This window comes from Siphateles boraxobius, unplaced genomic scaffold (genome assembly GCF_051911475.1).
Source record: "Siphateles boraxobius isolate OS27281-9 unplaced genomic scaffold, OSU_SipBor_1 11, whole genome shotgun sequence".
NCBI classification, from domain to species: Eukaryota; Metazoa; Chordata; class Actinopteri; order Cypriniformes; family Leuciscidae; genus Siphateles; species Siphateles boraxobius.
This window is the reverse complement of record NW_027508711.1, coordinates 5,687,205-5,711,817: the sequence shown is the minus strand read 5'-3', so window position 1 is coordinate 5,711,817 and position 24,613 is coordinate 5,687,205. Positions and strand designations below refer to the sequence as shown.

At 37.5% G+C, this 24,613-nt stretch overlaps 1 protein-coding gene and 1 long non-coding RNA gene across 2 annotated transcripts in view; both read right to left on the bottom strand.

Annotated features, from left to right (window-relative positions):
- Positions 1 to 24,613, bottom strand: part of LOC143700483 (uncharacterized) — a 41,198-nt gene continuing 16,585 nt past the window's right edge. The window contains exon 2 of the long non-coding RNA XR_013189377.1: positions 1 to 204. This is a non-coding gene — a long non-coding RNA (uncharacterized LOC143700483). The remainder of the gene's footprint in view (positions 205 to 24,613) is intronic.
- Positions 1 to 24,613, bottom strand: part of notch1a (notch receptor 1a) — a 33,708-nt gene continuing 9,095 nt past the window's right edge. Inside the window, 30 exon segments of the mRNA XM_077194369.1 lie at positions 1 to 2,095; positions 2,554 to 2,651; positions 2,761 to 2,908; positions 6,885 to 7,183; positions 7,522 to 7,684; positions 7,783 to 7,864; positions 8,429 to 8,639; positions 9,194 to 9,342; positions 9,492 to 9,905; positions 10,617 to 11,188; positions 11,331 to 11,443; positions 11,950 to 12,207; positions 12,307 to 12,439; positions 12,826 to 13,010; positions 13,638 to 13,791; positions 13,957 to 14,158; positions 14,351 to 14,389; positions 14,391 to 14,577; positions 15,114 to 15,266; positions 15,348 to 15,467; positions 16,275 to 16,388; positions 17,417 to 17,755; positions 20,233 to 20,343; positions 20,432 to 20,665; positions 21,463 to 21,576; positions 21,691 to 21,804; positions 21,880 to 22,065; positions 22,151 to 22,306; positions 23,235 to 23,468; positions 23,559 to 23,681. Of these exon segments, the coding sequence (XP_077050484.1) occupies positions 911 to 2,095; positions 2,554 to 2,651; positions 2,761 to 2,908; positions 6,885 to 7,183; positions 7,522 to 7,684; positions 7,783 to 7,864; positions 8,429 to 8,639; positions 9,194 to 9,342; positions 9,492 to 9,905; positions 10,617 to 11,188; positions 11,331 to 11,443; positions 11,950 to 12,207; positions 12,307 to 12,439; positions 12,826 to 13,010; positions 13,638 to 13,791; positions 13,957 to 14,158; positions 14,351 to 14,389; positions 14,391 to 14,577; positions 15,114 to 15,266; positions 15,348 to 15,467; positions 16,275 to 16,388; positions 17,417 to 17,755; positions 20,233 to 20,343; positions 20,432 to 20,665; positions 21,463 to 21,576; positions 21,691 to 21,804; positions 21,880 to 22,065; positions 22,151 to 22,306; positions 23,235 to 23,468; positions 23,559 to 23,681 (6,590 nt within the window). The 3' untranslated portion in view covers positions 1 to 910.

Sequence of the window (24,613 nt, the reverse complement as noted above, 5' to 3'; positions counted from 1 at the left end):
TAAAAGTAATGTCACCAAACGGTGTCCTTTATTGTGTCAAGAAAAGGTACTTTACAAAAAACATTGAACAAAATACTTTTTTCTCCACAAACTACAAGTCTGTCTTTTTCATGTTATCATTAGGACATTTGATCTGCATTTATAAAACATAAAAAGTCTGGAAAGCAACAATCACACCTCATGAGCACCAATGATGTCATCACACTTTGACACCCACACACATCTCTCGCTCTCCCTCTCTCTCTCACACACAAACTCATGTGTTAGAATATGTCCTACATGTCTACAGCAGGCAATAAATAACAGTGATTGCTAAGCTACATATGAAAAAGCTCCCCAAAACACCTGATTTAAGGTACCATGGGAAAAATATTTGGGTTCTCAATGAACTCAAAACAGTGTCTACAGACAATACTCGGTAAAATAGAATAAATCAGTCATAAACCACTCTCTTTTATGTAAAGACACAAACAAACGTGTGTAGAGTGCGCATGTGTTCATTTGAATACATCCAAGATACAATAAAGTCACCATTTTAAGTCTATTTTTCTACTTTTTTTGTTCACAGAAAACTAATTGTTTGGTAAAAGGACCATATAAAATCTAATTAATACTGAAATTAATTAAAAACAAAACCAAAGCAACAAAACAAAAACAATTTTCTGGCAGCAACACAATATTCAAAATTATTTTCAGAACAGTAAATGTTCAAAATAAAAATAAAATACAGCATAAATTAAAAAAAGATCTTTTATATCTGTAGTCCAAAATGCATATAAATAAATACAAAAAATAATAAAAATGGTTCTTAGCATACAAAATCAGTAAAAACAATTCTTATCATTAATATAAAATCATTTAAAGAGTCTATTAGGTAACTCAGTCAAGCTTCTTGATGCTAATGCCCCGCCTACTTGAAGGCATCTGGTATATGGTTCATTTGCATACTGGTGGGTGGGCTTGAGATGCCCTCTGACCAATCAGACAAGTTGGAATGTGGAGACGAGCTTGACCATTGGTCAGGAGAGCCAGGAGAGGGCGTGAGGAACGGGTGGTCAGGAACCTGCGGCTGGTGACTGGGCGTGTTGTCCATGGGGTGAGAATAACTATGTTGAGAAGGCGGCGTCAGAAACTGCGTGCTAGAAATGGGAGGAGCCATGCGCTGGCTCTCCTGTGGTAGGATGGTCTGGATGGGGGCGTGTCCTGAGCCAGACTGAAGATCCAGCCCACTCAGGTCACCTAGGAAGTGATGAGAGAGGATGTGGCCAGAGGAGGCGTTGTTTTGATGCTGCATGGGCGCCATATTCTGGTGGGTGTGGTTGGGAATCATGTGCGCCGCTGCGCCGAGGTGGCTAGTTTGCATTGTTGGATAGCCCATATGTGACATAGTGGTGGCAGGGAGCATTGTGGGTATCAGCTGTGTGAAGCCTGCCTGCTGTTGTTGCTGTTGCACTCTTTGCAGCCAATCGCACGCCCCTGTTTGAGCTCCATTGTTAGCCACTGGCAGATGGGATAAGCGTGGAGGGGCGGAGTCAAACGGCTTCCCTAAACTCTGAAGAGCTCCGCCCATGTGAGAATCAGCCAATCCTTGGAGTTGATTCAAAGTGATGGGTGGGGATTGTTGAAAGGGTGACGTCATCATAGGTGGGGAGGAGACGTCCGACAGGTAACCGTGGGGCGACTCCAGCGAATCGACAGGCGAGAGGACGCCTACTTCCATAATCCCTACGTTTTTGCCCTCTCCATTCTTTTTCTTTTTCATTCTCATGTCTTTTCCGCTGTCCTTCCCTCCTCCCACGCCTTTACCCGCCGGTTTCCTCGCCTTCTTGGCCGTGTTGTTGTTGCCCGGGCTGGGTTTGATGCCCAGGTAGGTGTTGGGTGAGCAGAGAGGGGGTGATAAGGGCAGCGGGGGACTCCGGACCAGGTTGTATTCTTCTAATAGACGGACGATGTCGTGGTGCATGCGCTCCAGGGCGATGTCTCGTGGAAGCTGGTCTAGGTGATCCGCAATGTCACGGTTGGCCAAGTGATCAAGCAGGACTTTAGCGGTCTCATAACTGCCCTCACGAGCGGCCAGGAAAAGTGGCGTCTCCTCCTAAAAAACAAGGTTATTATCATTAACTTTTTTTGTTGAATTAAATAAAGCTAAAATAAAACAAATATTTGAGGAAAAACTTGAAGTAAGCCTTGAACTAAAATTTAAATTACTAACTGGAAATAAATAAAAATTTAACTCAAAATGAAAAATAATAATAAATTACACCTAAATATTAATAATATAAAAGCAAAAACCTAATAAAATGCACATTAAAATACTTAAAAAAATCTAATTTATTGAAGTATGTCATTTTAAAGTGAAAACTAATTCCAAAATATTAATAACTATAATGGCATATATACAAATATATAAATGTAATTAAATGATGTAATGTAATGTATATATAATGTAATATAAATAACACTGCTACAAAAGCACACACAAGTCACTTCTAATCTGGAATAAACATTTTAATTTTGACTTCTATAATAAACTCATCGACTTCAAAAACCCACCTTGTTATTCTGTAAGTCTTTATTCGCTCCATTCTTCAAAAGAACGACAGCAGCGTCCACGTTATTAACCGCAGCCGCCCAGTGAAGAGCCGACTTACCTACAGAAGAAACAAAAAAAGGGTTATTGGGGACTTCCATGCATCTTCAAAATAAGTTTTTTTTTTAGAGAGATTTGGTTGAGATTATAATGTTTGTTTGTGATCATACCAGAATCATCAACAGCATTCGGATCAGCATGGCAGTTAATGAGCTCTTCCACCATTCCCTCGACAGCCAATCGGGTGGCCAGGATCAGCGGAGTCGTTCCGTCATGCATGCGGGCGTCCAGATCCGTCGCTCGGTTCCGAATGAGAATCTATTTCCAAACACAAAGCCATGTTTTAACATTATTCAGCAACCAAGAGCATCTAGAGAGCACAACCTATAAATAAAAAAATGTGCACAAAACTAAATATTATACATTGCATATTATATATTATTTTATACATTAAATATACATTTAATATATTAAATAAATTGTAATATAAATGTTACCTACAAAAAGACATTAGTTAGGGGAAAACTACTATATATAGTAAATATTCATATTTTGAATTGGCTTTTATTCATTTTAATTTTAGTACTTTTGTTATTGTGCTTATATGTTTTTATTAGTTTTTGTTAAGGATGCACCGATCCGCATTTTTTCACTTCCGATCCGATCCCGATACCTGAATTTGGATATCGGCCGATACCGATACTATTCCGATACCAGAGCTGTGTTTGCTTTAATATTATTATTATTATAATTGTTGATTTTATATGATGTTGCAATAAACTCCTCTCAACAGGCAAGTATGATATGTACGCATGTATGCATATGTCCCAAAAGGCAACTTGAGGTAAGTATAAGGTTAGAAAAGGAAGTCAGAAAAACAGGATTAACAGGAAAAATCCCATTCTGAAAATAAATATGCAACTGTAAGTGTTTCAAATTGATTGTCATGTCAATATTTATTACATTTAGGGATGCAACGATACCATATTTCTGAACCGATCCAATCCCATACCAAATATTCTGAGTATCGACTAATACGGATCCGATACCAGCGCAGTTTTTTTTTAAATCAAGCAGAATTTCTAGAACTTAGTGTTGAACTGGTAAACACTGTTAAACACAATCTACTTAAAGGTATTGTAGGTAGAAATCCCCAAAAATACTTTTTTCAATTTTTTTTCAAATGGTCTTTATATATCAATGCATAATTAAAATGTAAGTACTCTGGAAAAGAAATTATAAAAATCGAGTGTCTGTAGTTCTGTCAGGACTGTAATAAACACAGCTCATTATTCCATTCGGGACGAAAGAAATGATTGGCTGGGGCAACTGTCACTCTCCCTCGCTACCATGGATACCACCTCTGCTGATACAGGAGCAGCCCAAATGTGCGCACCCGTTTGAAGAGGCATGGAAGCTAGTAATAACAATTATGGCAGAGAAAGAACAGTCAAAATTCTCAGTAACGTTACCTGCATATAGAGGCAGCGAAGTCAAACAAGTTAAAAAAAGGAAGACAGTATTTGAAAAGGCTATGAACAAAAAGTCTTTGGATAAATAAAGAAATCATACGAGAGTCAATATCGGCGTGGCTTTCCAGCGGTGGCGACTACTGAGGGATCTCAAGGGGCTGAAAAGTGACTCCATGATGGCTTTATTTCTGCTGGACAGGTAATCTTGCTGTTTTCATTTTGATGGTATTTATTTTTTCATGAAGCATGTATCACTAGCACACGTAGCTACCTAATATAGCTACCTAACGTTACGTAGCATAACTAACGGTACTTGCTTAGCTATGACAGTGTAACTTTGGTGTCGACTGGTATAACGTTACTGAGCCAGGGTTGAGACGATAAATAAGCAATAGGCCCATCTGCATTTGAAAGCTGTTTTGTTTAATTTCGCCAAATTTAGGTTAAAAAGTTTAGGGGATCTATTTTTATACCTAGCTTTACCCTCTGCCTAAACTTTGTTCCTATGTTCACCGTGAACTGTACCTGCTCCATTTTTTCACGTTTGGTTTGTTGTTATATGCTCTACATATGTTTACCTATGTCTTTATGTTGTATTTGTATGTGCTATACAATATATGTTGTGTGTGTGTGTGTGTGTGTGTGTTATATTATCTTGAGTCTGCAATGCAGTTGTGAGAAGGTGTTTGAGTGTAGGCTATGTTACTCAGTTTATCTGTAAACAATCTTATGTTATGAATCTTACAAATTCACCTTCATCAAAGTGTGACTGATAGTAACGGCAAACGTGTATCAATGAAGCTATTTATAGCTTTGCCTTATATTGAGTTTGATTCCGTTACGAGCTAGTAAAATATTTTAAACTTTACCAGTATCGATATGCGAGCTTGATAGTGAGTACTAACTGTCATGTTAATTGTTTATATTCATACTGATAAAGTTAGTTATTTTATTATTTGTGATTCTGACATGATGTCACTACATCTGGTAAAGCTGGTAAACGCGTCCGACTCCTCAAACTGAGCGAACCATAGACCTCATGCGAACGGCCGGGATCGCGCGTTCATTTGTTTTGGGGGCGTGGCTTTGGAAGAAGCCGAGAAGGGAGGGGGTGGGAGTTAATGGAATAATGAGCTGTGTTTATTGCAGTCCTGAGAGGACTACAGACACTCGATTTTTATAATTTCTTTTCCAGAGTACTTACATTTTAATTATGCATTGATATATAAAGACAGTTTAAACAAATTTGGACCAAAAGTATTTTTGTGGCTTTCTACCTACAATACCTTTAATACAGACAACTTCATTATAAAGAAAAACAACAAATAAAAAAAAAATTATCATAACCTATGACAAAAATTATATTATACACTAGATTAGAACTCTAGAAATTAGAAATTTAGTCTAGAAAAATCACGAGTGCACAATAATTGTATCAAATCTGAACATAGTGAAAAAAACATTATTTAGCGGGGAACAAATAAGAGACAATAAGTGTAGGCACCAGCACTAAATCTGGTAAAACGTTACACATTGCTGTTTGTATTGTTGTAAAATACATTCATGAAAAACAAGATAACAAAAATCAAAAAGATCATTTATTGTATATACATAGTCTAGCTACTATAAAATTAAGACATTTTTTATATGTATAGCACAGCTGTTTATTGAGGCAGCAACATATGATAGATGCGACATTTAATAATCTTTCATTGCGCAAAAGTATTATGATATGATTATGAAAGACTCCAATACAGTGCGGCACAAAGTGCTTAAGCGCATCCCGAGCGCAGAATGATGCGCTTGAAGCAACACAGACTCACAGCGCGCACCGCTTCGAGTCCGCATTGAAAAGTTCCAAGCACAAAGGAAAGACATATTGATGCGTAGTGTATTATACAGTATCTATCTACGCAATAGTTTATTCAGCCTTTTCTTTTAACAGTTTTAAATTTCAGTTACTGTGAAGAACAATTATAGTGCTCTCCAGTGTTGTGATCTAACAGACACACGGTAAAAAGTAACATGATTAAGGTACAGCAAGTCCAGCAAGATAGTCATTTTATACGAAACCATAGAGCTTTATCTACAGATCAAGTATACTAATAGTAACATTGAATCATCTTGGAGAGTTTCATCGAGTTGACCGTCATAACCGAACGCGCCGCGCTGTTGAATGCTGAATGGAGAATGATTGACAGCCGCAGCGGAGGGAAAAGTTTACGTGATCTTGAATTTAATTACTTAAATATTCATTTCTATCTCACATTGTACTATAGAATGGCTTCAGAACACTTATAATATAGTGCACGAACACTTAATGGTGCTTTATAATGCTTTTGTGGGGCTTAACATTAACACAATAGTAAACACACAATATCGGATTTAGATCGGCCTCGTCTGACCGATACCCGATCCGGCAAAAATGGCAGTATCGGAGCCGATACCGATACTGGATCGGATCGGCCCCATCCCTAGTTTTTGTATTTGTTCTTAAATATTTTAGCTTTAACTTATATTTCAGTTTTAATAATTGTAGGACTTTGACAAACATATTTCAGTGAGTTGCAAAGGCAACATTTTTTCCATCTTATATTAATATTTTACTTTATTTCAGTTTTATTTTAATTACCAAAAATATTGATATTATTATAAGTAAATATGATATTGTTATTAAAATTTAAATTTCGATTAAAACAAAACAAAAATTATTATATTGAATTACTATGTTAACATTCATGCCTTTATTCATATAGCAAATTAATTGAGTTGAAACCCTCCTGAAACAGAAGCTGAATATAATGGGTATATTTGTTCTTTACCTGGAAGACACCCTGCGCGTCAGCAGCAACGGCAGCATGGAGAGGCGTGCGGCCCATGTTATCCTGGACATTAGCATCAGCGCAGGACTCCAGCAGGCGTTTGGCCGCGTCCGAGCGGGCGTAGCGGGCCGCCAGGTGCAGCGCGGTCTCACCAGTCCTGTCTGTCTGATTGTGGAGGTTGGCACCGTGGTAGATGAAGTCCGTGATGACGTCAGTGGATGGATCATCTTCTCCCTCGCCGTTTTCATTCTCAACACCGCCGCCACTGCACGACGCAATCATCAGTGGAGTGAAACCGTCTATGAGGGAGAACAAAGAGAGTTTTAAAGAAAACTCCAAAGTTTACATCAGTAACATCATCAGAGCGTTTCCCCTACCATTGTTTTGGGGGCCGGCCCGAATTTGTGTGAAAAAAACCCCATTTTATTTAGTTGTGTGATGTGTAAATAAATGTTGTATATATTTATGCGCACTCTTGTCATTTCAGCTCACTCTAGAAATGCACCGATTCAAACAACCAGCTACTGCGTCTATTATAACACACATTTCTGTAACGCCCGCTACGCGACAATTGTAGTTTTGGGGAGAACAAAATCCTAGGGGAAACACTGATCATGGTAACGGTCTAAGTGCTCACCAGGCCCGCGGACATTGACGTCCATGCAGTCGTTCTCGATCTCGCCCTGCGGTGGCGTCGGAGCCATCGAGTTCAGACGCAGGTCAGCGGCGTCCAGGTGCTGCTGCGTCCACTGACGGTGATCCAGCTGACCAGTCATGTCCAGAATCGACTGCTCCTCAAACTACACACAAACACACACAGTTACACATGCATGCGGGATTACGCTGAACATAACTTTACACAGAGAGCAAACAGTCTTTGAATGGTGAGCACACTCACCCGGAATCGTTTAGCGGTGTCGTCTTCTGCCCAGTCGCTCAGTTGCTCATCCATCAGAGAGCTGTCAGAGTTTTTCAGAGGCCTGACGGGAAACAAAGTTGTATGTTATCAATAAAGGTTGAAAACGTTACATTTTTGTGGACTTTGGGGGCAAAAAAAAATATTTTTCAAAAATATATGACACTGTTCCTTTAATTGTTTTATATATTTAATTATTATACATTAAATATACATTTTATATATTATTACATTAAATTATTAAAATGTTTTAATATTAAAACAGTTCTGTAATGAAAAACTATAATAAAAAAATATTCGTTGACAACCTTTTTTCCATTGCTAAGACTAGACGATGAGATATCAATGTCATTAATAATTATATAGTCAATAACTGACAATATAACAATATGCAATACCGATGATGAAAAAAAAGATAAGACTAAAATGTAGTTAAAAAATAAATAAAACTTTACCAAAATCTTTACTAAAAATATAATTATGAGCAAAATAATTGTGATTAGCAATTTAACCATTATGCAGCATGACAAAAATGTGAAAAGTTTTCATTGACCAAAATTAAAAAAAGTTTTTCCATCTAATATTTAAATATGACACTGTCGCTTTAATCAAAGTGCCGCACACTCACTTGAGTCCGACAGAATCTTCTCCGACCGGTTCCCTTCGTTTCTGTTTGGGTTCAGAGACTTTAAATCCCTCTGGGAACCAAAGCTGTCCGTGTTCCCTCTTCCTCTTCCTGGAGACCACGACGCCCACCGCCGCCAGGGCCAAAACCGCCAGAGCAAGAAGCACCAGGAACATGGGGTACATCTCCCCTGTCTTTGAAGGCTCGTCCTCACCTGCGCACAGACACAGTTAATGATGTAATGGGTGTTTGAGTTGCACACAGTATGTTTAAATGTTGTTACCTAAAAATTTTAATAAAGCTGAAAAAATATTACATGAAAAACAATAAGTTGCCAAGCAACATCTCTAATTTTCATTGAAGGTGAAGTTCTATAATTAGGAAGACCAAACCTGATATAAAATTAAACATAAATAGTAATATAAAAACTAATAAAAATGACAAATTCACATAAGATTAAAATTAAAATGTAACTAAAAATAAAATAAAAAATACTTGAAAATATTAAAATACTAAATTTTAATACTTAAAATGAAAATTAAAAAATGTTGTATTGGCAAATGAATAAATAAATAAATGGAATAAAAATAAATTAAACCTAAATAGAAATGTATAAACAAAATAAAGTAAATAAATAAAAATGACAAAAGCACATAAAATTACTCCAACTAAAAATTAAACCTGAAGATTTTAAATTTTGATAAATACTATAATAGTATAGAAATAATAGTGAAATAACAGTGTTTTTGGCCTAAATGTGGCACTCACTTGTGACGGCCTCGATGATGTATGGAACATTGAGATTCCCGCTAGAGGCCAGCGCACCGAGGAATGCTGCCACATCTGTCGCGCTCTGGAAACACTCGTCAGACTGCTGATAACACTGACGGTTGTCAATTTCGAGATAGACAATAGACCTACAACACACAAACATGTAAACATTTTAATCACAAAGTTTAAAAGCACATTAAATATGAATATAACATAACATAAATTGTTAGTTGCATTTGTTGCATTTAATTATTTTGATTTAAGAGTTAAAATTTCATAAAGTCAATACACTCACCCTTTGATCTCCATTTGATCCAGTTCTCGTCGTAGGCGGGGCTTCATAAATGACGTCAGGCTCCTCCTGGCTCGCTGCAGCAGCTGGGCCGGGTCGGTCCAATCAGAGCGTTTGTGTTTGCTCAGCTCGTGCTCGTTGCCGTAGTACGGGAAAATGAGCGGCTCTCCGTTAGCATCCCGGCGGAACACCACGTTCGTATGCAGCAGTCCGCTCAGCTCTCGGAGGAAAGACGAGGAGCGGTTGCGAAGATCATCGGGTGGGATGTGGACCACTAGTACCAGACTTCCCACGGCGAGTTTCTGAGGAACGTCATCGGCACAGTCGAGACCGTCCCATTCGCACTCCGCGTTATTACAGCCCTGATCGCAGTGACCATCCGCATAGTGATCCCTACAGTACTGATCGTACAGTGGACTGGAGGGAGAGATTGAAGAGGAGGTTGAAGGAGAAGTTACAAATTAATGTCAAATTTTCCACTGACCTCCTCTGCATGCAGTTTTTATTTTAGCATTTTTTTTATTATTATTATTATCATCATCATTACATTTATTAGGATTTTTCCATTAGGATGCAGAGTTTTCAATATATAGTATATTATCAATATCAGTATATTAAAATGGGACCTTAATGATAAAAAAACATTAACGATAGATATATGATATATACTGTATATATTAAGGTCCCATTTTAGCCAAAATAAAATAAACAAATCAAAATTAAACAATAACAGTGAAAAATAAAGCTGTCGTTGGACGTTATACAATACGATAAAGCAATAAAAAATAAAATAAAACAGTCAAAATAAAATAACATTTCTAAATAAAATGAATGATTTCCCTGTATACATTTTGGACTTTTTTTAACCTTAAAATTTTCATTACATTTATTAGGATTTTTCCATTAGAATGCAGTTTTCCACAGATAATAAAAGATTGTACAATTTATATTAAAATGGGACCTTAAAAAAAAAAAAATATATATATATATATATATATAGCCAAAATAAAATAAAGAAATCAAAATTAAACAAATAACAGTGAAAAATAAAGAAAAATAAAACTAATATATTTTTTTTTTAAATGAAATCATAAAACAAATAATAAAATAAAAATGAATTTCACTTACTTGCATTGCCCCTCCAGGCTTTGGCAGTCGAATCCATCATATAGGCAGCCAGCATTGGCGCACTGCTCGTCGCATTTTCCGTCGTTGAAGTACCTCCAACACTGCAGGGAAGCGCTACAGTTCTGCCACGGGTCGTCGAAATTCAGAGAGCAGTCGCCGCCGTCCCATCCACAGGCGTGGTTGTTACACTGCGTATCGCAGATGGCATTTCCACCCCTGCCTTCGCACTGAGCAACTTCACATCTAATCTCCACCTCCGGGGGCGGGGCGATGTCCCGGCCCTGCCCTCCATTGAAGGAGTAGTCAAGGATGTGGCAAAGAAGTCCGTTGAAGTTGGCGGGGCAGGAACAGCGGTAGAACGGAGCATCGTTGATCGGTTGGCAAGTGCCCCCGTTGTAGCAGGGGTTGGTGAGGCACGGCGAGTCCATCCGTGTTTGGCACTCGTGCCCACTGAAGCCTGGCGGACAGAGACAGCGTGGACTCAGGTGACCGGAGACGCAGGTAGCACCGTTACGACAACGCAGGGAGCCGCAGGAATGAGCGTCATATTCGCAGGAGGAGCCAGAGTAACCCTGAGAGAGAACCACTGGTTAGAACGTGTGTTGTGTATGTTCTATTCATCTCTCTAAACAGCTCTCGAGCACTAATGGTGTTTATATGTTGTTTAGAAAGTTTTAATAACAACATTAGCCTTCAATGCGAGTTTGTACTCACCGGCTGACACTTGCAGATGTATCCGTGTTTGGTGTTGCTGGCTACAGCACATGTTCCTCCATTTTTGCATGGCGTGTCCTTGCAACCGTTGAACACAGTTTCACAGCGCTTGCCTGTGAATTAAAAAAACAAAACATTAAAACAAAGTTAACAAAATACTCTGGGTCATACTTCACCTTCAAAATGCAATAAACAAATATTTTTAAATTGTAAATCATATTTGTGAAGTACAATTTTTTATTTTATTTATACAATTTAATTTATGCTAAGAAACAAATAAAATGTTCACTTTTTTTAATTGTGTCTGTAGTATAATTATAAGTATACTCGGTATAAATAAATGTGTCTGGACTGGGTTTTCTTCTTTCCATTACTGTTTTACAATGAAAAAATGATTGCATTATAATAATATACATTTGAGAGAGAAATAAGCTTAATTGTCATGTAGACAAAACAGTATAATAATATCTATCTTGTTTGAAATAGACCAACACTTAATTATTTAACGTTTACTGTATTTATATTGGTCATTTTCAATGATAATTGTGTTTATTTTCCCAGCATATGTGAACATTTGTGGACATTAATGCCCTGGTGTGTATTATATGTCTGTTCGTACCGGTGTATCCTGTACGGCACTCGCAGCGGAAGTCATTGGTCAGTTGTACACAGTTGTAGGATCCGTTGGGGTCACAGGGGTCAGACAGGCACTCATTGATGTCTCCTTCACAGCGCTCGCCTACAAAACCGGCCGGACACACACAGCCGTAACCGCCTATGCGATCCACGCACCGGCCACCGTTAAAACACCGTGACTCGCCGGTTAACGGATCCACGGCTGGGGAACAGTCATCGACGTCAATCTCACAGTGAACACCTGCAAACACGGGCAGAGAAAACAAATCGAAACAATTCACCAACTGAAATATTAAGTGATGGTTCCAGCGTCTGTGAGCGTGTGAATGTGCACGCGTACCTTGCGTTCCCCGTGGGCAGGAACATTTGTATGTGTTTATGAGGTCGATACAGGTTCCTCCGTTCTGACAGGGTTGAGACAGACACTCGTTTATCTCCTTGCTGCAGTTGACCCCGTGATATCCAGGAACGCACTGAAAGAGATAAACAGACGTTAGACTCATATAAATGATGAGAATGTCAATGTGCACGTGCGATCACACATGTATGTGTTTTTTTACCTCACATACACTCCAGAGAAAAAGAATAGCTAATTTTACATGCACATTATACAACATATTTGAATTTCTGTCAATAAATTATCTATCTATCCATCTATCTATCTATCTATCTATCTATCTATCTATCTATCTATCTATCTATCTATCCATCCATCCATCCATACACCCACCCACCCATCCATCCATCCATCCATCCATCCATCTATCTACCTATCCATGTGTCTATCCATCAATCCATCAATATGTCTGTCTGTCTATCCATCTCATATAAATGATGTGCATGTCATGGGTTTTCGTACCTCACAGCTGTATCCTCCCAGGTAGTCAGTGCAGGTGGCTCCGTTCTGGCAGGGGTTCGGCATACACTCATCCACCTGCTCCTGACAGTAGCTGCCCATGTATCCGGCTTGACATCTGCACAGGTGTGTGTTACCAACGTCAACACACTGACCCGCATTACGACACAGAACGACCACAGACACTCCTGAGAAAGAGAGAGACAGCTAGTTTAATATGTGCAACTTTAATGTGTTTTTTTGGACAGTAATTGGCTGTTTGTTTAAACTGCTAGGCAAAAAAAGCACATTCTACCCAGTTCAGAAACTACAAATATTGCCAAGTGATCAAAATATAATAATTTTAATAATCTAAAATTGTATAAAGGGGATTCCCAAACCTTACTGTCAGCAGAACTCCAAATATTACTATTATAATAATATTATTATTATTATTATTATTATTATTATTATTATAATATACTCCTAAAATATTTACTTGGAGAAGGTTTATATTTCAACAATTGCAATAATTTAACAACACATTTGAATGTTCATGGTTCTCTGATTTTGGTGAATAGTCACATGACATGCAGGGAAACCATCGCAATTTTTCAACTTTTTTAATTACATTTTTTTTCATTCTTTCATTCAGGATTAGAAATGAAAAATTTTGCAAAAGTTATCAAAATGTAACATGCATTACTTTTTATGCGTTACATTTAATCTAAAATTTTATATATTTCTTTCACATAAATAAAATATATTTTATTTTGAGCCTATTAAGTTTTAAGGTGTTTAGTAGAGTAGTAGTCGTCTATAGCCGTGATTGTTACCTTGCTGCTTGGCAGCAACCTCACAGCTGACACTGGGGACGTCGCAGTAGATGCCCGTCCAGCCACTGGCACACTGGCAGGTAAAAGACGCCCCCTGCTGCCAACATGAGCCACCGTTCTTACAGGGAGAGGAGTCACACCAGCGCACCAGACTCTAAAACACACATCAGTAGATAAAAAGTGTGAAATAAATCTATATCATGAAAATATACCATTGTGTATATATATATATATATATATATATATATATATATATATATATACAGTATATATGTGTGTGTGTGTGTGTGTATATATGTATATTAGCGTGTTTGTGTACCTGGCAGTTGAGTCCGGTGTATCCGTGTGGGCAGGTGCATTTATAGGTTCCGTATCCATCCTGACAGGTGCCTCCATTTTGGCAAGGCCGCGAATCACACTCGTTAACGTCATGCTGGCAGTAATTCCCGGTGAATCCCGGCAGACACGCGCATGAGAATGAGTTTATGCCATCCACACATGTTCCACCATTAAAACACGAGCTGTAGAGAAGAAACAACACACATTTCGTATGCAAACAAAAAAGAAATCTGAAATCACAATAATGCATTTTAATTTAAAAAAATGAAATTAATTTATGTATTTAAATTCAGCAAGTGATGTCCACTCTGAATCATCTCTTATCGACTTTAATGTGTTTTTTAAGTAAAAACGTTGAAATAAGGAGTGTCTACCTCTCAGTGCAGTCCGGTGTGTTGATCTCACAGTTGATCGCTGAACCCTACAGGGCAGCTGCAGGTGTAACTGTTGACACAGTCAGTGCAGTTCCCTCCATTACGGCAGGGGGCACTCACACACTCGTCTATGTCCTCTGCACAGCGCTCCCCACGGAAACCAGCCAAACACACACACATAAAGCCGTTCACACGGTCCTGACACACACCGCCGTTACTGCACGGATCTGAGAGAGAAAATAAATAATTACTGCAGTATTCAGGCTTATCTTAACTTTTAATAACTATTGTTTATCAAGTAGTTACCACAAATTATTCAAAATTTATGTAAATAAAACATCATGAAGACTGATTTCAAAACCACATAATAGTTTTGCCACATTATAGTGGTGCTTAAAGTTCAGAGGATTCCTTTAAAACAATTGCTGTTTTAAAGCCTAGCAAGATGCATACGTACATATACAGCATTAAAGAACATCAAAAGCACCGTTTAATGTTCTATGATGGCCCTAAATATAAATTTGCACTGCTTTAGTAATACAAATTGTTCAGTTTTTGTCATGTACGTTAAACTGAGATGCAATGACATTAAATAGAACAAAAAAAATAAGTGTCAAAACCACATATAGTTTTGAATGTCATTGTAATGTGGTTAAAGTTTCAAACAATAGCCATTTTAAAACCTAGCAAGTTGTCTATATAGGTAGGATTAAAGGGCACCACAAACTATGATGCCCAAAAATGCCGTCTGGGTTTGTCTTACTTGGCGCACAGTCGTCAATGTCGTTCTCGCACAGATCTCCGGTGAATCCAGGGTTGCAGCGGCACTGGTATCCACCACGCAGGTTCTCACACACTCCTCCGTTAGTGCAAGGATTTCTCACACACTCGTTAATGTCCACCTCACAAGTCTGACCTGTGTTGCGAGAGTGTAGTGATGATGATGATGAGGGTCATATAGAGAGCATGAAACTCAAACAAATTTGCACATCCTTACCTTGCCATCCAGCAGGACAAGCACAGGAGAAACTAAGAAAATCCTCTGATTCACGACACATGCCTCCATTCTTACAAGGACGCTGTGCACAGGGAGCCAAAATGTTCTCACACACCTCTCCTGAAACACACATCGAGAAAGTGTCAAAATGGATGCAAAAGATTCATATAGGTCAGGGTTATTTTATTGTTAAATAAAATGTTAACTAATTAATTTCAGTTGACAAGGCAAATCAATTTGGTTTAGTTTAAAGTCAAGTATTAAAATAAAATAATTAAAAACTATATAGAAAATTTATTTTATTTTTATAAAAACAAATAAAAACTTCAAAATATTAGTAAAAACTATAATAGTATCAATACTAAAATATGGGAACGATACAGTAAAAGCCACATTGTACACTCCTTGAATGTTCAATTATTAAATAGTTTAGCTAATTTGGATATGTGTCCTGCAACCAATAAAAGTGTAGCAAACATTTGACCATGTTTAAACTAATCTTGTAGAATTTTGCAGTTTTTCCCCTCAGAAAAAAAGTGCAGAAAATAAGAAAAAAGCCTGAAGATTCAGCACAGAAGTTAATCCTTCTTTGTTTTTCCAGTCTCGCTCTTCTATTGCCTCATTTTTCCAGCTCAGTTCCTGCAGGCACTTCCTTATCAGTTTCCACTGTGACCAGCCATAGCAGGAAGTCACTTGGAGTTTCCTTCTATTGTCAATTCATTGCCTTAACAGGAAACAGGAAGAGGCCAAACAGGAAATAGACCTATTTGAGTAGCCACCCTCGACACAGTGGTGTTATTTCACATCCCCAGATAGTTTTATGCAGACCTCTGCAAAGTTTGCCGTTTCATAATAAAAAACAGCTGCACAATGGGTGCTGGGGGGCAAATAGTTCAGCAGAGCACAAGTTTGTGTGTGTGTTTGTACCTGTGTAAGGCAACATGCAGTTGCACTTGAATCCGGCCACATCGTCGATACAGGAGCCCTGGTTCAGGCAGGGGTTGGATGCACACTCGTTAATGTTAGTCTGGCAGTTGGGACCTAAACGCAAGAAAACACCCCGTTAAATCATTATACACTCAAAATGCAGAAATAAAAGTACAAAAGTCAGAAAATATATGCTTTGGAGTGTGTAGTGCTACAATGTTATTATAAAACGGTGCATTTTTAGATTGTAGACAGACAAAACGACAGACAGACTGAACGAGTGACAGACAGACAGACAGACTGACAGACAGACAGACAGACAGACAGACAGACAGATAGCAGAAAAAGTACAAAAGTGTGCAAATGCATACTTTTCAGTGTATTAAGACTTATTTTAGTTTAATAATCTATTGAAAAATATAATAAAATTTTACTTTATTTTTAAATGATTAATTAAATTTTTATTTATCCAATTTATTTATTTAAATTAAGCCAGAAAAGCATGCATGCAAACTTCAAAAATCCACTGAAAATATTATTCAATCCAGGCATAACTGGCATACGATTTGTCATCAAACACTATATTACCTATATGCAAAACAGCAGCAAATGTATAAAAGTAGGCAAATGCATACTTTTGAGTGAATTAAGACTTTTATTTTACTTAAATTCTATTTTTATAATGTATTGAACATTATATAAAATAATATTACTTTTATTTTAATTGTATTATTTTTAACATTTTAGACTACAAAGATTTATTTAGATTCAATATATTTTATTTTGACATGGCAGCGAAATCTAAGCATACAATATTATAAAACTTGCATAAAATTACACAAACCCTGTATTGGCGATTACATGTAAGCATTAGCTTAGCTAGCTAAATTAATCATCTGAAAATTTCTTATTAAACTTTTAGGTTCAATCTTCTAAAAACTGCTGTTTTGACTTTGCATTCAATACCATTATTAGTAGAAAAAGCTGAACTCTCACATCTCTTACTCTTACTTAATGCAAAGCACTGTGTGCAATATCAGCCCAAAAAAGCATGCACACTTTGATATTATGCCAGAGTAGTTCTAATGCATTTGTATACTATTTAGGAAGGATAGCATGTGAATTGGTACACAGCGTCTTACCGCTGAAGCCAGCTCTGCAAGTGCACACATAGCCGCTGGTCATGTCCTTACAGGTGCCTCCATTCACACAGGGGTTGGACAAACACTCGTTGATGTTGATGTCGCAGTTGCGTCCCATCCAGCCCGCCTCGCACATGCATCTGTAGCTGTTGATCTGGTCCAGGCAGTTGCCGTGAATACAGGGGTTGCTGGAGCACTCGTTGTGCTGAGAGAGGCAGGTGGTATCTCGAAAACCCTCCGGACAGAGGCAGGTGAAGGTGTTGACCCCGTCGATGCAGGTGCCACCGTTATGACAGGGGTTTATCGCACAGTCGTCAATGTTGATGTTACACATTGAGCCTGTGAGGAAAAACAATATGTTTTAAAATAGTGTGTAAGTCAACAGAAAAATGCAACTTGCTCTTAATAGCAAAACTGAACTTTCAGTGTGAAATAATACAGAATGGGCTTGATTTAGTCGTAAAAAGTGGGCACGAGTGGAATATTGTGAAATATTATTACCATTTAAAACTGTTTTCTATTGTAAAATGTTTAAATATAATTTCCTGTGATCAAAGCTGAATTTTCAGCATCATTACTCCAGTCTTCAGTGTCACATGATCCTTCCGAAATCATTCTAATATGCTGATTTGCTGCTCAAGAAATATTTCTCATTGTTATGATCAATTTTGAAAACGGGCTGTATCATAAATATATTTTTAATCTTTTGTAAAACTAGACATTTTTTACTGTCATTGCTTCCCAAAATATAGTAAAATATACAAGTGACATTCGTTACATCAGCAGAACTGAAAATGAGAAGTTGAGGAAACTTGAAAAACAACAAATTTTGACCTAATTTAAGACTGTAAATGAGGTTAAATTGATATCAAGTAGTTTCTAAGGTGAATATCACATTATCTTCATGATAATAAACAACTTAAATGCCATTCAGATTGCATTCATATGTGTGTAGAAAAGCCTGTCAATCATTTTCCTAATTGACCATCTTAAATATTAGATGATGTCCTCCAAAGAGTCTTACAGTGATCTATCCAAAAGTTTGAACCTTAAAACTATCAATAAGTTAAAATGCATGTAAAAACAAAACCACACTCAGTAGTAAAGGAATTTTCCTTGGGACTCATATGTGTGTTGACCTCTTGTTTTTTGTCTGCCTTTGTGTGTGTGTGTGGGCCCCATCCCAGATCTCCAGCCCTGCTCCAAATGCACAAAGGATTTCCTCCACCCTCTTGTGCTCATTCATTCCTCCTTTCTTTCCGTCTTTCAGACCCGCTCACACACCCCTCACACACTCGCTGGGGGAGGGCAGGTCCTACAGAGGGCTGTTCCCAGATACAAAAGGACAGACCCTATTTCACACACGGCCGAACAACAATTACCCCATCAACACACACACACACACACACACACACACACACACACACACACACACACACACACACACACACACACACACACACACACACACACACACACACACACACACACACACACAAAGTACTAGGGTAATGGGTAACTGTTTGATTCTCTAACAACAATGGGACTTTATTGCAGTTTCCCTCACAAACACACTATACTGAGTGTAATACTTGCTATAATACATACAGCACTGCTCAAATTTTTCAGTGATGCTAAAGGACACCTACTCTGTAGGGTAATGGGTAACTGTTTGATTCTCTAACAACAATGGGACTTTATTGCAGTTTCCCTCACAAACACACTATACTGAGTGTAATACTTGCTATAATACATACAGCACTGCTCAAAATTTTCAGTGATGCTAAAGGACACCTGTTCACCTAGCTACTGCGCAACACACATAGACTGCTAACCATTAACCTTGGTTTACATTTCAGGGATTGTTTTAATTCATTTTTATTATGTAGCAAACAATAAGGCCTTTGAGGACAAGCTTAATCTATATACACAAAAAGCAGCATGAAATGGGAAATCATGCTTTTTTAGCTTTGCATTCAGAGCTATTTTAGAAGTAAAAAGTAGTAAAATTGAGGTTGAAAAGTGAACTGTCCTCTCCTTATATGGAACAAAGGATTGTAGGCAATATCAGTCCTTAATAAAAATAAAGTTGCAATGACAATTTATTTTATTTTATCTTATTATGTTTGACAGTATTATTTGGGACATACTACCAAGATTTAAAAAAATTGTTTTTTTTTCCTCCGCATGCTATTTGCATGTAAGTATTTGCATCTAGCTAAATTAATTACTTTAAAAGTCTTTAACTTTTAGATTCACCCATAAAAAAACTGTTACAGCTTTGCACTCAGTGCTATTAGTTGTTAAATTGAGGCTGGAAAACTTTTTACGAGGAAAACAAAAAGATTGTGGGCAACATCAGCCCTAAATAAAATAAATGACAGTTTTTTTAAAAGTTGGCAATGTCTTAGTTCCCATCCGAAGAAGTTATCAAATCATAATTCAGGAAATATACATATTGAATTCCTAAGATACAAACAGACTGTTTAATTCTAAGGGTCAGAATTTTAAGGTGGAATATTTTAATTAAAAAAATGTGATTGTGTCCTTAATGTTTGTATGTTGGCCGCCCTTTAGCCGTGTGACTATATTCACGATTTAGCAAAGCCTATTGTACCTTTCTCCTTAAATACAACATAAAAAGGGTCACTTTTGTGATCAGTCAGGCCGAAGCATTAATGTAAAGCACACCTGTGTGTGTCCCAGTTGGGAAAGGCAGTCTCTGTCCTAAGTCATATCTGTTATCTGATACACAAGCTCTGCACTTCGCTGGCCACCTGTTCTCACACACATACACAGATGCTGCACTGACTCACCTGTGTATCCTGGTTCACACACACACTCGTAGCCGTTGATCTTGTCGATGCACTTTCCATAGTCACATGGTTTACTCTTGCAGTCGTCGATGTTTATCTCGCAATTCACACCTGCGGTCACAATCACGACATGATAAATGTGTCATCATGTACTCACTGTCATACTTCGCAAGGGTTTTTATTCGTGTGCATGTGTTACCTGTGGTTCCTTTAGGGCAGGTACAGGTGTACGAGTTCTCTCTATCCTGACAGGTGCCTCCGTTTCGGCACGGTTGGCTTAAGCACTCGTTTATGTTGGTCTCACACAGGCGGCCGGTGTATCCGGGGCGACAATCACAGGTGAAAGAGGCCACGCCATCCCTACACACGCCGTAATGACAAGGGCTCGACACACACTCGTTGATGTCTAACTCACAGTGACCGCCAGCAAAACCTGCAGAAAACCCACATTCTGTATTTAGAATGTTGCCAGTGACACTCATTTCCTATTCTAAGAGGACAGCCAATCATAACACAGGTAATTTGAATATGGAATTTTTTTAATATGTTGCGTCCGAAATCGCATACTATATAGTAGGCATTAAATTTGTTTTTAAACTTTGTGACCATTAAGTATGTTCTAAATAGTATGCATGTGTAGTATGAATGAAATTTGGATGCACTACATCCGCCATTATGTCACTGTCATGTGACCTACGGCTTCATTTGCGTTGCACTGCCATTCACAACTCCTCTCCCGAAGCCTCATGGGATAGTAAAGTGTCTATCAAATGCATCCTTAAGAATCTCAGCAGAAGCCGTAGATCATCCCGCTACTTTTTACCTACAGTTTTCGAATACCATTCCGACATACTATTGGCTTACAGTTTTTCCGCATACTATTAAGTAGGGAAGTATTCGATTTCGGACGCAGCAACAGTTGAAAAAAAAGACTGTCTAAATCTAAGGGTCAGAAAGATGTTGCAAGAAAACATCACAACCATCGTTCCATATTTAGAATCTTGGCAGAGACTCATTTCCTATTCGAAGAGGTTAGCCAATTATAATACAGGTAATTTATATACAGTATGTAAATCATAAGATACAATTGCAAAAGGGTCAGAAAAAGGTGAAATATTTTAACGAAAACAAATGTGAAAGGTTTTTGGTGAAACTATCACATCTCACAAAAAAAAAAAATGGGAGAAACTATTGCTACAATATACAGAATAAGACTTAGAAAAGGTGTACCTGGAGTGCATTCGCAGGTGTATTTGTTTGGTCCGTCTGTGCACTTAGCGCCGTTTTTACACGGTGTGCTGGCGCACTCATCCACATCCACCTGACATAAATTCCCAGAGAACCCTGGAGAGAAATAAATACCTTGTTTGTTTTGATTGCTCAACTACAATGCACATTATAAAAAGACATAACCGTGGCTAATTCTTATGATCAGATCTCTAAAAATTGTGAAGTTACCTTTGGGGCAGTCGCAGTGGAACGAGTTGATCTTGTCGATGCATTTTCCGTTATTGAGACAAGGCTGTGATGCACAATCGTCGGTGTTCATTTGACAAAACACACCCTCGTAACCTATACATCAAAACAATCAGTCAGACAACAGCAGTGATGTGCTTTTGATGCAGGTAAATGGTAAAAGACCCATACCTGGCATGCAGATACAGTGGAATCCACCGATTTGGTCAAGGCAGGTGGCGTCGTTCTGGCAGGGGTTTGACTTGCACTCATTAACATCCATTTCACAGCGTGGGCCTTCATAGCCTTGGAGACACTTGCACTGGAAGGAGCCTTTAGTGTTGAGACACCGTCCGCCATGCTCGCATGGGTTTGCACCTAAAATGCATCAATCAAATATTATTGTAATGCAAAAACATACAGCATTTCAAATTCTTTCTAACCAATCATATGTGATTCTTACCGAGCGAGCACTCGTCAATGTCTTGGTTGCAGGCTGATCCCATGTAGCCGGGCGGACAAGTGCAGATGGCTTTTCCACTCACCGGGTTCGTGTCGCAGTTTGAGCCCTTCTGACATGGGTTACTGATGCAGGCATCATCAAGGTGACACAGAAGACCTGTGGGTAACAGTGTTGTTATTGCAAGCTAAAACTATTAAAGATCATTTTTGGTCACTTGAATAAAATAAAATGGAATAAAAATAGAAAACTTAATTCTGAAAACTTAATATAATAAATACTAGAATAATTAAATAAATACTATAACAGTACATAAATAGTCAAATTAAAACAAATAAAAGATAATTCAACATACTAATAAATACTATAATTAGAGCTGCACGATTCTAGATAAATTGAGAACCACGATTTTTTTGTTTCAAATAGAGATCACGATTCTGAACAGACAACTAAATAAAATAACATGTAACATACCATGTAACATTATTACATATTAACTGCTGCAGTCTATTTAAAAAAATGTTGAATTAATTTGAATGAATATGAAAAATAAAATTGGTTTGGATGAATGATTCAATGACTTACTCATAGATTTCACTTGTTTCATTACTAGATGAATCAGCTTTTTTGAACAAATCTCTTGAATGAATGATTCAATGACTGACTCATAAATACTTCAGTTGTTTCATTACTTAATGAATCAGTGTTTTTGAACAAATGTCTTGAATGAATGATTCAATAACAAATACATTTTTCACAGTCACTCTATTTTGATCGCTACCGTAAACATCAGTGTTAATATCTGTACTATAAACTTTTATCCCAGCACTTCTGTGATAATAAGAATTTTTGTAAGACAGAAATACTGATACTGTATCATTGAAAAGACTGTTTGTGAAGCCGTTTCATACCGAAACATGACAAATGCTCTCTCTGGCTCAGCGGCAGCGTGAATGCAGATTAATCTTTTAACGATTAATTGTGCAGCTCTAACTATAAAAGAATACAAATAATACTAAAATAACAATAATGTTGGGTAAAATTAAGATGGCAATAAAAAAAATAGAAGTTGCTCAAACAAACGTACCGGTGCGGCCATGTGGACACTCGCAGAAGAATGATGCGACTCGATCATGGCATGTGGCGCCTTGGGAACACGCTGCACTAGCGCAGTCGTCGATGTTCTCGCTGCAGTCGTCGCCCGTCCAGCCGTTCACACACACACAGTGGAATCCGCCGATGGTGTTGTGACACGTTCCTCCGTTCTGACAGGCGTTAGGCGAGTATTCACACTCGTCTACGTCATCCGTACAGTACTGACCTGAAGAAAAAGGGGTCAGAGGTCAAATGCGAGGTGAGGCAAAATATTTCTTTCATTGCATTATTATTGTAAAGTATAACAAAGTAGTACCGGTCCAGTGTCTGTCACAATGGCAATTGTACGTATTGACGCCATCTATACACCTGCCTCCATTCTCACAGGCATGCTGGGTGCAGTCGTCAACGTTATGCTCGCACGTTTGACCCGTGAACCCTGCGAGAGACAAAATGATTCACATTTAATACACATCAAAGAGTCTGAGACCGTATACAGATTGTGTTTATGTGCTTGAGTGAGTAACTGAGTCATATTGGTCACTCATTGGGATTAAATATAAACTACAACCAAAAAGCATCCCATTTAATGCAAGATTGGCATGCTGGTAATGAGTAACTGAGCACATGCAGGATTAATAGCTTCTGCTAAGACAAAAGCTATTGTTTTCAAAACTCTCATTACTGTTTATACTGTTTTATTCTATTTATATATGGATTTAAAACTATTCAACTTTTGTAGGGTGAAATGTAATGCAACTGAAGTAGAAATATTGTCTTTAAAATATTTATATATATATATAATTATTTATTCATTAATTTCTTTGTTGTTTGCATTAGCTACATATATACTTCATGATAAATACATACATTTAAATGTATATTGAAAGAAAAATAATAATTATATATATATATATATATATATACACACATACACACATATACATTATATATATATATATATATATATATACTCTTTTTAACATTGATAATAATCAGAAATGTTTCTTGAGCAGCAAATCATCGTATTAGAAAGATTTCTGAAGGATCATGTGACACTGAAGACTGGAGTAATGATGGTGAAAATTCAGCTTTGATCACAGGAATAAATTACACTTTACAATATATTCAATTAAGAAACGGTTATATTAAATTGTAAAAATATTTCACAATATTACTGTTTTTGATGTATTTGGATCAAATAAATGGAGCTTTGAACAGAAAAGACTTCTTTCAAAAGCATTTACAAAAAACATACCAATCTAACACTTTTGAAGGGTAGTGTATATCCATACATATATATATATATATATATATATATATATATATATATATTATTCACTCATAAAATATTTTTTCTTAACCCCCCTC